This window comes from Oncorhynchus nerka, linkage group LG22 (assembly GCF_034236695.1).
Source record: "Oncorhynchus nerka isolate Pitt River linkage group LG22, Oner_Uvic_2.0, whole genome shotgun sequence".
In the NCBI taxonomy this organism is placed as follows: domain Eukaryota; kingdom Metazoa; phylum Chordata; class Actinopteri; order Salmoniformes; family Salmonidae; genus Oncorhynchus; species Oncorhynchus nerka.
Window position 1 is genome coordinate 91,692,173 of NC_088417.1, and position 13,349 is coordinate 91,705,521.

Sequence of the window (13,349 nt, forward strand, 5' to 3'; positions counted from 1 at the left end):
TCTCTGTCTCTCTCTCTTTCTCTCTCCCTCTCTCCCTATCTTTATTTATCTCTCTCCCTATCTTTATTTATCTCCCCCTCTCTCTCCTTTCTCTCTCTCTGTCTCTCTCTCTTCTCTCTCCCTCTCTCCCTATCTTTATTTCCCTATCTTTATTTATCTCTCTCTCCCTATCTTTATTTATCTCCTCCCCTCTCTCTGTCCTCTCTCTCTGTCTCTCTCCCTCTTTTATCTCCCCCTCTCTCCTCTCTCCTGTCTCTCTCTCTTTCTCTCTCCCTCTCTCCTATCTTTATTTATCTCTCTCTCCCTCTTTATTTATCCCCCTCTCTCTCCCTCTCTCTCTGTCTCTCTCTTTTCTCTCTCCTCTCTCCCTATCTTTATTTATCTTTCTCCCTATCTTTATTTATCTCCCTCTCTCTCCCTCTCTCTGTCTCTCTCTCTCTCTCTCTCCCTCTCTCCCTATCTTTATTTATCTCTCTCTCCCTATCTTTATTTATCTCCCCCTCTCTCTCCCTCTCTCTCTGTCTCTCTCTTTCTCTCTCCTCTCTCCCTATCTTTATTTACCTCTCTCTCCCTATCTTTATTTATATCCCCCTCTCTCTCCCTCTCTCTGTCTCTCTCTCTTTCTCTCTCTCTCTCTCCCTATCTTTATTTATCTCCCCCTCTCTCTCCCTCTCTCTCTGTCTCTCTCTCTTTCTCTCTCCCTCTCTCCCTATCTTTATTTACCTCTCTCTCCCTATCTTTATTTATATCCCCCTCTCTCTCCCTCTCTCTGTCTCTCTCTCTTTCTCTCTCTCTCTCTCCCTATCTTTATTTATCTCCCCTCTCTCTCTCCTCTGTCTCTCTTTCTCTCCCTCTCTCCCTATCTTTATTTATCTCCCCTCTCTCCCTATCTTTATTTACCTCTCTCTCCCTATCTTTATTTATATCCCCCTCTCTCTCCCTCTCTCTGTCTCTCTCTCTTCTCTCTCTCTCTCCCTATCTTTATTTATCTCCCCTCTCTCCCTATCTTTATTTACTTTATCTTTATTTATATCCCCCTCTCTCCCCCTCTCTCTGTCTCTCTCTCTTTCTCTCTCCTCTCTCCCTATCTTTATTTATATCCCCCTCCTCTCCCCCTCTCTCTGTCTCTCTCTCTTTCTCTCTCCCTCTCTCCCTATCTTTATTTATCTCCCCCTCTCTCTCTATCTCTCTTTCCCCCCTCTTTCTTTTCCGTCTCTCTCTTAATTCAATTCAATTGAAGGGGCTTTCTTTGGCATGCGAAACATATGTTAACATTGCCAAAGCAAGTGAAGTAGATAATATACAAAAGTGAAATAAACAATAAAAATGAACACTCACAGAAAAATTCTACTCACAGAAGTTCCAAAAGAATAAAGACATTAGAATTGTCATATTATGTATATATGGTGGTGTAACGATGTACAAATGGTTAAAATACAAAAGGGAATATAAATAATCATAAATATGGGTTGTATTTACAATGGTGTTTGTTCTTCACTGGTTGACCTTTTCTTGTGGCAACAGGTCACAAATCTTGCTGCTGTGATGGCACACTGTGGTATTTCACCCAGTAGATATGGGAGTTTATCAAAATCGGGTTTGTTTTTTAATTCTTTGTGAATCTGTGTAATCTGAGGGAAATATGTGTCTCTAATATGGTCATACATTGGGCAGGAGGTTAGGAAGTGCAGCTCAGTTTCCACCTCATTTTGAGGACAGTGTGCACATAGCCTGTCTTCTCTTGAGAGCCAGGTCTGCCCACGGCGGCCTCTCTCAATAGCAAGGCTCACTGAGTCTGTACATAGTCAAAGCTTTCCTTGAGTTTGGGTCAGTCAGTGGTAAGGTTTTCTGCAACTGTGTACTCTCTGTTTAGAGCCAAATAGCATTCTTGTTTGCATGGTTTTTTTGTTAAATATTTCCAATGTGTCAAGTAATTATATTTTTGTTTTCTCATGATTTGGTTGAGTCTAATTGTGTTGCTGTCCTGGGGCTCTGTGGGGTGTGTTTGTGTTTGTGAACAGAGCCCCAGAACCAGCTTGCTTATGGGACTCTTCTACAAGTTCATCTCTCTGTAGGTGATGGCTTTGTTATGGAAGGTTTGGGAATCGCTTCCTTTTAGGTGGTTGTAGAATTTAACGTCTCTTTTCTGGATTTTGATCATTAGCAGGTATTGGCCTAATTCTGCTCTGCATGCATTATTTGGTGTTCATGGAGGATATTTTTGCAGAATTCTGCATGCGGAGTCTCAATTTGGTGTTTGTCCCATTTTGTGAATTCTTGGTTGGTGAGCGGACCCCAGACCTCACAACCATAAAGGGCAATGAATTCTATGACTGATTCAAGTATTTTTAGCCAAATCCTAATTGGTATGTCGAATATTTTGTTCCTTTTGATGGCATAGAATGCCCTTCTTGCCTTGTCTCTCAGATCGTTCACAGCTTTCTGGAAGTTACCTGTGGCACTAATGTTTAGGCTGAGGTATGTATAGTGTTTTGTGTGCTCTAGGGCAACGGTGTCTAGATGGAATTTGTCATTGTGGTCCTGGCGACTGGACCTTTTTTGGAACAGCATTATTTTGGTCTTACTGAGATTTACTGTCAGGGCCCAGGTCTGACACAATCTGTGCAGAATATCTAGGTGCTGCTGTAGGCCCTCCTTGGTTGGTGACAGCACCAGATCATCAGCAAACAGTAGACATTTGACTTCAGATTCTAGTAGGGTGAGGCCGGGTGCTGCAGACTTTTCTAGTGCCCTCGCCAATTTGCTGATATATAAATTGAAGAGGGTGGGGCTTAAGCTGCATCCCTGTCTCACCCCAAGGCCCTGTGGGTCTTGTTTTTTGCCTATTTTAACTGCACACTTGTTGTTTGTGTACATGGATTTTATAATGTTATATGTTTTTCCCCCAACACCACTTTCCATCAATTTGTACAGCAGACCCTCATGCCAAATTGAGTCAAAGGCTTTTTTGAAATGAATAATGCATTAAGGGGCGGCAGGGTAGCCTAGTGGTTAGAGCGTTGGACTAGTAACCGAAAGATTGCAAAATCAATTCCCTGAGCTGACAAGGTGAAAATCTGTCGTTCTGCCCCTGAACAAGGAAGTTAACCCACTGTTTCTAGGCCGTCATAGAAAATAAGAATTTGTTTTTAACTTGCTTGCCTAGTTAAATAAAGGTTAAAAAAAAAAGACTTTGCCTTTGTTTGTTTGTCAATTAGGGTGTGCAGGGTTAATACGTGATTTGTCGTACGATCATTTGGTAAAAGCCAATTTGACATTTGCTCAGTATATTGTTTTCACTGAGGAAGTGTAGGAGTCAATGAAAATGTTAATAAAAATGCAGAGGATGCAGAGGATTCTCCCAAAGTAACTTGATGCATATCCCACGGTAGTTATTGGGGTCAAATTTGTCTCCACTTTTGTGGATTGGTGTAATCAGTCCTTGGTTCCACATATTGGGGAAGATGCCAGAGCTAAGGATGATGTTAAAGAGTTTAAGTATAGCCAATTGGAATTTGTTGACTGTATATTTGATCATTTCATTAAGGATACCATCAACACCACAGGCCTTTTTGGGTTGGAGGGTTTATATTTTGTCCTGTAGCTCATTCAAGGTAATTGGAGAATCCAGTGGGTTCTGGTAGTCTTTAATAGTTGATTCTAAGATTTGTATTTGATCATGTATATGTTTTTGCTGTTCTTTGTTATAGAGCCAAAAAGATTGGAGAAGTGGTTTACCCATACATCTCCAATTTGGATAGATAATTCTTTGTGTTGTTGTTTGTTTAGTGTTTTCCAATTTTCCCCGAAGTGGTTAGAGACTATGGATTCTTCAATTACATTGAGCTGATTTCTGACGTGCTGTTCCTTCTTTTTCCATATTGTATTTCTGAATTGTTTTAGTGATTCACTCCCTCTCTCTCTTTCACCATCTCCCCCTGTGTGTGTGTCTCTCTCTGTCTCTCACCTCTATGATGTAATCTCTGGGGTCGCAGGTGCTGAAGGGTCTCTTGAACAGCAGGGAGAATCCCTCAGGTGTCTGCCTGGTGTCCATCAGCTGGTAGTCCTGTTGGCTGTCCAGACTCACATGACCCTGACTGTCACTCCACGCATCCTGGAGTAACACACACAGAGAGAAACAAACACACACCCATAGGTCCGAATACACACACATGCACGCACACACACAAAGACAGATTCTAGATCAATTTTATGGACAGAAATCCACATGCTGGGCAATTGCAATTAAAGAACCCTAGAGATCTCCCAGCCAGCCAAGTATGTATTTCCATAAACATTCTGTGACATCTAACCCTAACCCCAACCCTATGAGACAGTGATGCCCAGCAATGGCCAAGTGAACGTGCAAGATGCAAGTCCCAGGAGCCAATGGTAACAACTGAATCTGTCTCCTCCAATCACATCGTCCGCATGTAAAATGCACCGAAATAGAACCAGCCATCCAATACATGTTTGTTCCACCTTGCATGATTGCTTGAGGTTGGGGCAAAGTGTAAAGACTCCAAAGTAGCCACACATTTATTAAAAAGCCCAAATTAACCAGGGACGCTCCATGTGTCAGAGTTAGTTAGGCTCTGTGCGCCTCAGATTCCATTTTGAAGCAGTTTCCGTGTGCTGTTGTGACCAAAGTGGTCCTAGGATTTTAACAGAAGTTCTGAGTTATCTCTCTATCCTCATCCCTCACCCCTCTCTCCCCTTTCATCCCTCTCTCTCTCTCTCTCCACTCATCTCTCCCTTTTGGACCTACTCCCTTGTACAGGGATTGGAGGGGCCATTCAACATTAATTTGGAGAGAGGGCGCAAAAGGAAGCTAGGCAGTTTTTCACAGAGAATCAGGCAGGCAGAGAGTCAGGCAGACCAGGGACGGGTCCAGGCAGAGAATCAGGCAGACCAGGGACGGGTCCAGGCAGACCAGGGACGGGTCCAGGCAGAGAATCAGGCAGACCAGGGACGGGTCCAGGCAGACCAGGGACGGGTCCAGGCAGAGAATCAGGCAGACCAGGGACGGGTCCAGGCAGACCAGGGACGGGTCCAGGCAGAGAGTCAGGCAGACCAGGGACGGGTCCAGGCAGAGAGTCAGGCAGACCAGGGACGGGTCCAGGCAGAGAATCAGGCAGACCAGGGACGGGTCCAGGCAGAGAGTCAGACAGACCAGGGACGGGTCCAGGCAGAGAGTCAGGCAGACCAGGGACGGGTCCAGGCAGAGAATCAGGCAGACCAGGGACGGGTCCAGGCAGACCAGGGACGGGTCCAGGCAGAGAGTCAGGCAGACCAGGGACGGGTCCAGGCAGAGAGTCAGGCAGACCAGGGACGGGTCCAGGCAGAGAGTCAGGCAGACCAGGGACGGGTCCAGGCAGAGAATCAGGCAGACCAGGGACGGGTCCAGGCAGAGAGTCAGGCAGACCAGGGACGGGTCCAGGCAGACCAGGGACGGGTCCAGGCAGAGAGTCAGGCAGACCAGGGACGGGTCCAGGCAGAGGCAGGAGGAGTGAAAAGGGATGTATATAATGCATGTGTGCTGCCCCAAAGCAGATTAGTACAGAGAGAGACATATTTTTATTTTTTATTGTTTATTTCACTTTTGTATATTATCTACCTCACTTGCTTTGGCAATGTTAACACATGTTTCCCATGCAAATGAAGCCCCTTGAATTAGAGAGAGAGAGAGAGAGAGAGAGAGAGAGAGAGAGAGAGAGAGAGAGAGAGAGAGAGAGAATATCTGTGAATGGCTGGCACACCGTTGTGACCTTTCTGCTCCCAACAGCCTTTCCCTAAGGCTGGGAAAGAGGATATCATCCCACATAGACAGACATATGGCTTGGAAAGAGGATCTCATCCCACATAGACAGACAGTAGGCTGGGAAGAGGATCTCATCCCACATAGACAGACAGTAGGCTGGGAAGAGGATCTCATCCCACATAGACAGACAGTAGGCTGGGAAGAGGATCTCATCCCACATAGACAGACAGTAGGCTGGGAAGAGGATCTCATCCCACATAGACAGACAGTAGGCTGGGATCCTTCCTATTATAAGACTCCTGTCCTCACATGGAAAGTGAGATGTTCTTTTGAGAGCATTGCAAAATTTAGCAGACATTAAATGTTTATTTTGAGAAAAGTATATTTTCCCTTGGTGGGGGAAATCTTTTGGATGATCACAAGTTTCTACTAGTTTATTGAGTATACAGCATTTCCAGAAATTGGTTTTCACATGATGTCAACATTCAACATTCAATGTATTTTTTTGTCCATGCAGTTTGGATCTATTAATTCCTAATCTTGTCAAAAGTTTGATATGCAACAAATGCCCATTTCAATGGCCTTATTTATTCTCTACTTTAGGATGATGTGGACACATCCTGCCTGGCAGTCTACCATCAACAGAACCAGCTCTTACATAAAGCAATATAACGGGTACCAGCCACAATGTGGCAGATTGGCGTGTTTCTTACTCACTCTTGTTCTGGGGGCAGCTCTGCCTCGAGGGCAGAAACAAATGGGATTGGTTAAATTTAGGCAAGTAATCCTAATTGGTTAAGGTTAGGCGTTGTGCTTTCTGTCTTTCACGCAATCATTCACATTTGTTCTGCCCTGTAGGCAGCACTGCACTCTGAATCAGATTGAATACGGAAAACACTGAGCTACAGCATTATCCCTTCCACGTGGGAATGAAGCCCTCAACCTTGGTAAACATCACACTCTCTAATGAACCTGCCAAGTCATTGGAAACACATTGAGCCACTGTCTCTCTTATACTAGCAGAAGCACCCCTTATTGAAAGCAACAGAACAGGACCCAAATGCTATTCCCTATATAGTACACTACTTCTGACCATAACCCTGGATTAAAATAGTTCACCTCATAGGAAATAGAATGTTATTTGGACGCAAACTAGGACTAGTGCCCTTCCTTTCTCCAAACTAGGACTAGTGCACTTCCTTTCTCCAAACTAGGACTAGTGCCCTTCCTTTCTCCAAACTAGGACTAGTGCCCTTCCTTTCTCCAAACTAGGACTAGTGCCCTTCCTTTCTCCAAACTAAGGCTAGTACCCTTTCTTTCTCCAAACTAAGGCTAGTACCCTTCCTTTCTCCAAACTAGGACTAGTGCCCTTCCTTACCCCAAACTAGGACTAGTGCCCTTCGTTTCTCCAAACTAGGACTAGTACCCTTCCTTACCCCAAAGTAGGACTAGTCCTTACAATATGCCACTTCCTTACCCCAAAGAAGGACTGGTGGCCGTCGTCCCAGAGGACCACCAGGTCAGCGTTGGTGAGCTCCCCGCGGTCGGACATTCCCAGGACCAGGCCATGTTTCATTTCGCTGCAGAGCACCTCCAGATACAGCTCCTGGAGGGGGTAGGAGATGTTCCAAGAGAGATGGAGGTGTCCGCGGGGGTCCAGGGGCATGTGGTAGGGCAGCTGCACCGGGGTGGAGGTGGAGGTTGGGGTGGATCCTCCCCTGGAGGGGCTGGCAGCAGGATCTACCTGGTAGGAGGCTACCAGTATCACCACCAGGGTGGCTAAGACGGTCAGGTACATCAGAGTCACGTCCTGCAGCCTCAGGTCCTTGTTGAAGAGGCGCATACTGTGCAGAGACTATTGTGTGGGTTGGTGGGTTGGTGGGTTGGTTAGTCGGTTGGTCAGTTAGCCGGTGTCAGTAGGATAGTGAGTTGGTTAGTTGGTTGTTTGGTCTGTTAGTCTCAGTGTAACTCAGTCCTCACAAAGAGCATCTGAAGTGCCTCTCATTCTCTTGTCTACCAGTTGTTTTTTCACAGTAACGCTCTCTTCTCTTTCTCCTTATTTCTCCAGGTGGTTCCCCATGCCAATGTCTGGTTAGTGGGTTATCTGTTTTTTTCACAGTATCCTGTCTTCTCAGTTCCTCATCTTTTTCTAACTAGTCTCTTTTTCTCTCGATTGAATGCCATCGAACACCGTCTTCTTCTTTTTCTGTTTCCTGTCTCTTCTTGGTTGGTGTCTCTTCTCTGGCCTGTGTCTCTCTCTGTCTCTGCGACCTGTCTCATCCCTCTCACTCTCTTTCTAGTCTTTTAAAGGATATCCCATGTGACCCCTGACTCTTTATCTGGTTTAACGACATTATGTTTGTTGACCAAAATTCAATTGTTTTCATTAAGCCCTCGGGTCAAGCACGGTTTTCGACATCTGCCAGTCCATAATTGATCCTAATGGACCATGGACATTATCAATGGCAATCCAGACAGACTAACTGAGTTTTATTGCCTATTCAATCTCCTCTGGTTTTGGTCTCATAGGCCAATTGGGGATGTATGGCTGGATTTAAGGGAAGTCTGATGCTCAAACTCTGACCTTGGTTGCTATCTGTCTGATCAGGCAGAAGACCAGCCACAACGTGTACGTGAGCCATTCTAGCACCGCATCACCTGACCAGTCAAAACTCTGGGACCTTTCACCATGACAACTGCTTTGAGATTATGATCTGAGGAAATAACACCAAAAAATGTTGTTATTTTAGTTTGTCGTAACATGATATCAAAACAGACTCTCACGTTCTTCTGCAGATGATGCTTTCATTGATTTTAATCAACAACAAATTGCACTGACAGAAAGGCCTGTAATAACGGAAACAGAAATATTCATAATTAATTAGAATTATTTTTATGAATATGCCAATCTTAGTCCTTGTAGAGTAATGATTTTAATCTGGAGTAAGACACACACACATTTTGCTATTTGTCCTTGTTGCTGAAAGCTGGTATCATGCTATCGATCTCACCAGGTGTTGGTTTTCAAGGAACAATCCTCCTAGCTTTCACCGGTCTTCACCTGACTTTCACCTTGCATTCATCTGGCTTTCAACTGGCTTTCACCTTGCTTTCACCTGGCTTTCACCTGGCTTTCACCTGACTTTCACCTGGCTTTCACCTGGCTTTCACCTGACTTTCACCTGGCTTTCACCTGGCTTTCAACTGGCTTTCACCTGACTTTCACCTTGCTTTCACCTGGCTTTCAACTGGCTTTCACCTGGCTTTCACCTGGCTTTCAACTGGCTTTCACCTGGCTTTCAACTGACTTTCACCTGGCTTTCACCTGGCTTTCACCTGGCTTTCACCTGGCTTTCACCAGTCTTCACCTGGCTTTCACCTGGCTTTCAACTGACTTTCACCTGGCTTTCACCTGGCTTTCACCAGTCTTCACCCTGCTTTCACCAGTCTTCACCTGGCTTTCACCTGGCTTTCAACTGACTTTCACCTGGCTTTCACCAGTCTTCACCTGGCTTTCACCTGGCTTTCACCTGGCTTCCACCTGGCTTTCAACTGGCTTTCACCTGACTTTCAACTGGCTTTCAACTGGCTTTCACCTTGCTTTCACCTGTCTTCACCTGGCTTTCAACTGGCTTTCACCTGGCTTTCACCAGTCTTCACCTGGCTTTCAACTGGCTTTCACCTGGCTTTCACCAGTCTTCAACTGGCTTTCACCTGGCTTTCACCTGGCTTTCACCAGTCTTCACCTGGCTTTCACCTGGCTTTCAACTGGCTTTCACCTGACTTTCAACTGGCTTTCACCTGGCTTTCAACTGGCTTTCACCTGGCTTTCAACTGGCTTTCACCTGACTTTCAACTGGCTTTCACCTGGCTTTCACCTGGCTTTCACCTGGCTTTCAACTGGCTTTCACCTGACTTTCAACTAGCTTTCAACTGGCTTTCACCTGGCTTTCACCAGTCTTCACCTGGCTTTCAACTGGCTTTCACCTGGCTTTCACCAGTCTTCACCTGGCTTTCACCTGGCTTTCACCAGTCTTCACCTGGCTTTCACCTGGCTTTCAACTGGCTTTCACCTGGCTTTCACCAGTCTTCACCTGGCTTTCATCTGGCTTTCAACTGGCTTTCACCTGACTTTCAACTGGCTTTCACCTTGCTTTCAAGGGTCTTCACCTGGCTTTCACCTGGCTTTCAACTGGCTTTCACCTGACTTTCACCTGGCTTTCAACTGGCGTTCACCTGACTTTCACCAGTCTTCACCTGGCTTTCACCTGGCTTTCAACTGGCTTTCACCTGGCTTTCAACTGGCTTTCACCTGGCTTTCACCTGGCTTTCAACTGACTTTCACCTGGCTTTACCCTGGCTTTCACCTGTTTTTCACCTGGCTTTCAACTGGCTTTAACCTGGCTTTCACCTGGCTTTCAACTGGCTTTCACCTGGCTTTCACCTGGCTTTCAACTGGCTTTCACCTGGCTTTCACCTGGCTTTACCCTGGCTTTCACCTGTTTTTCACCTGGCTTTCACCTGGCTTTCACCTGGCTTTCACCTGGCTTTACCCTGGCTTTCACCTGGCTTTTCAGGAGGCTATTTCAAACAGGAGGCACAAGTCTCTGAAGTAAAAGAACATTAACCCTCACTATTATCCTGCCCTCCTCTTTGTGTGTGCGAGTGCGTGTGCGTGTGTGTGTGTGTGTGCGTGTGCATGTGTGTGTGTGTCAGATAACCCACCATTAATCCCCACCATTACCCTCCCCTCCAGGGTTAGAGGAAGATACAATCAGAAGGCTGTCAATAGCGTTGTGTTTTTCTCAATGAAGATACATGGACACCTTCTTGTTTACCGAAAAGGTCAACAGGGGATGGAGGGAGAGAGAGAGTGAGGGAGGGGTTAAGCGTAGCAGAGAGGCAGCATGGGTAATGTAATGATGGGCTGTGCCCTGAAGCCATGGGGCTGCTGTGTCTTATAGCCTGAGAGACATGACAATGCACCAGGCAGGCCCACACGTAGCTGGCTGAGACTCTACAGGCTGCTTCTACTAGCTCCAGTTCCTTCCTTCCGCCACTGACACAGTAGCGACACAAAAGACAAGCCACAAAAGAAGGATGTGAACTAGAGAAAAGAGAGAGATGAACAGAGAGCTAGAAAGAGCGAGAGAGCGAGAAAGCAAGAGAGCGAGAGAGAGAGAGAGAGCGAGGGAGAGAGAAACAGAGAGATTGAAAGAGTGAGAGAGCAAGAGAGAGAGAGAGAGAGAGAGAGAGAGAGAGAAAGGGAGACATGACTAGAGACTGGGACAGTGAGTTGAACTGGGACCAGAAAGCTTGAGGCCCTCACTGACATTATCCAGCCTGGAACAAGCCAGTCACTCCTCCTAGAAAAAACCAGTCACTCCTCCTGGAACAAACCAGTAACTCCTCCTGGAACAAGCCAGTCACTCCTCCTGGAACAAGCCAGTCACTCCTCCTGGAACAAGCCAGTCACTCCTCCTGAAACAAGCCAGTCACTCCTCCTGGAACAAGCCATTCACTCATCCTGGAACAAGCCAGTCACTCCTCCTGGAACAAGCCAGTCACTCCTCCTGGAACAAACCAGTCACTCCTCCTGGAACAAGCCAGTCACTCCTCCTGGAACATCCCAGCATACTGTACTGTGCTCGGCTAAGCCAGGACAGAACGGGGTGGGACATGAAAGGACAGGACGGGGTGGGACATGACAGGACAGGACAGGGTGGGACATGACAGGATGGGGTGGGACATGACAGGACAGGACGGGGTGGGACATGACAGGACAGGATGGGGTGAGACATGACAGGACAGGACGGGGTAGGACATGACAGGACAGGACGGGGTAGGACATGACAGGACAGGACGGGGTGGGACATGACAGGACAGGACGGGGTGGGACATGACAGGACAAGACAGGACAGTCTGGACTAGGACAGTGGGGCTGGGGGTCTAGACATGGACAGTGGGGGTGGGGGTCTGGACTAGGACAGTGGGGCTGGGAGTCTAGACATGAACAGTGGGGTGTGGGGGGGTCGGGTCTAGGACAATCTGGACTAGGACAGTAAGGGTGGAGGGTCTAGACATGGACAGTCTGGACATGGACAGTGAGGGTGGGGAGATGGACTAGGACAGCGGGGTTGGGGTCTAGACATGGCAGCGGGGTGGGGGTCTAGACATGGACAGTGAGGGTGGGGGGCTGGACTAGGACAGTGAGGGTGGGGGCTGGACTACGACAGTGAGGGTGGGGGTCTAGACATGGACAGTGAGGGTGGGGGTCTAGACATGGACAGTGAGGGTGGGGGTCTGGACTAGGACAGTGGGGCTGGGGGTCTAGACATGAACAGTGGGGGTGGGGGTCGGGTCTAGGACAATCTGGACTAGGACAGTAAGGGTGGAGGGTCTAGACATGGACAGTCTGGACATGGACAGTGAGGGTGGGGGGCTGGACTAGGACAGTGAGGGTGGGGGCTGGACTAGGACAGTGGGGGTGGGGGTCTAGACTAGGACAGTGAGGGTGGGGGCTGGACTAGGACAGTGGGAGTGGGGGACTGTAGTAGGACAGTGGGGGTGGGGGGCTGGACTAGGACAGTGGGGGGTGGGGGACTGTAGTAGGACAGTGAGGGTGGGGAGCTGGACTAGGACAGTGGGGGTGGGGGACTGTAGTAGGACAGTGGGGGTGGGGGGCTGGACTAGGACAGTGGGGGTGGGGGTCTAGACATGGACAGTGGGGGACTGTAGTAGGACAGTGGGGGTGGGGGTCTAGACTAGGACAGTGAGGGTGGGGGTCTAGACTAGGACAGTGGGGGTGGGGGTCTAGACTAGGACAGTGGGGCTGGGGGCTGGACTAGGACAGTGGGGGTGGGGGTCTGGACTAGGACAGTGGGGGTGGGGAGCTGGACTAGGACAGTGTGAGGACAGTGGGGGGTCTAGACATGGACAGTGGGGGTGGGGGTCTAGACTAGGACAGTGAGGGTGGGGGCTGGACTAGGACAGTGGGAGTGGGGGACTGTAGTAGGACAGTGGGGGTGGGGGGCTGGACTAGGACAGTGGGGGTGGGGGACTGGACTAGGACAGTGAGGGTGGGGAGATGGACTAGGACAGCGGGGGTTGGGGTCTAGACATGGCAGCGGGGGTGGGGGTCTAGACATGGACAGTGAGGGTGGGGGCTGGACTAGAACAGTGAGGGTGGGGGCTGGACTACGACAGTGAGGGTGGGGGTCTAGACATGGACAGTCTGGACATGGACAGTGAGGGTGGGGAGATGGACTAGGACAGCGGGGTTGGGGTCTAGACATGGCAGCGGGGTGGGGGTCTAGACATGGACAGTGAGGGTGGGGGCTGGACTAGGACAGTGAGGGTGGGGGGCTGGACTACGACAGTGAGGGTGGGGGTCTAGACATGGACAGTGAGGGTGGGGGTCTAGACATGGACAGTGAGGGTGGGGGTCTGGACTAGGACAGTGGGGCTGGGGGTCTAGACATGAACAGTGGGGGTGGGGGTCGGGTCTAGGACAATCTGGACTAGGACAGTAAGGGTGGAGGGTCTAGACATGGACAGTCTGGACATGGACAGTGAGGGTGGGGGGCTG

The 13,349-nt window shown here is 48.5% G+C and overlaps 1 protein-coding gene across 1 annotated transcript in view; it reads right to left on the bottom strand.

Annotated features, from left to right (window-relative positions):
* LOC115105985 (dopamine beta-hydroxylase (dopamine beta-monooxygenase)) overlaps positions 1 to 8,037 on the bottom strand; it is a 50,892-nt gene extending 42,855 nt beyond the window's left edge. Inside the window, exons 1-2 of the mRNA XM_029628545.2 lie at positions 7,239 to 8,037; positions 3,968 to 4,114 (exon numbers count right to left, since the gene is read on the bottom strand). Of these exons, the coding sequence (XP_029484405.1) occupies positions 3,968 to 4,114; positions 7,239 to 7,604 (513 nt within the window). The 5' untranslated portion in view covers positions 7,605 to 8,037. The remainder of the gene's footprint in view (positions 1 to 3,967; positions 4,115 to 7,238) is intronic.
* Positions 8,038 to 13,349: the final 5,312 nt, after the last annotated feature.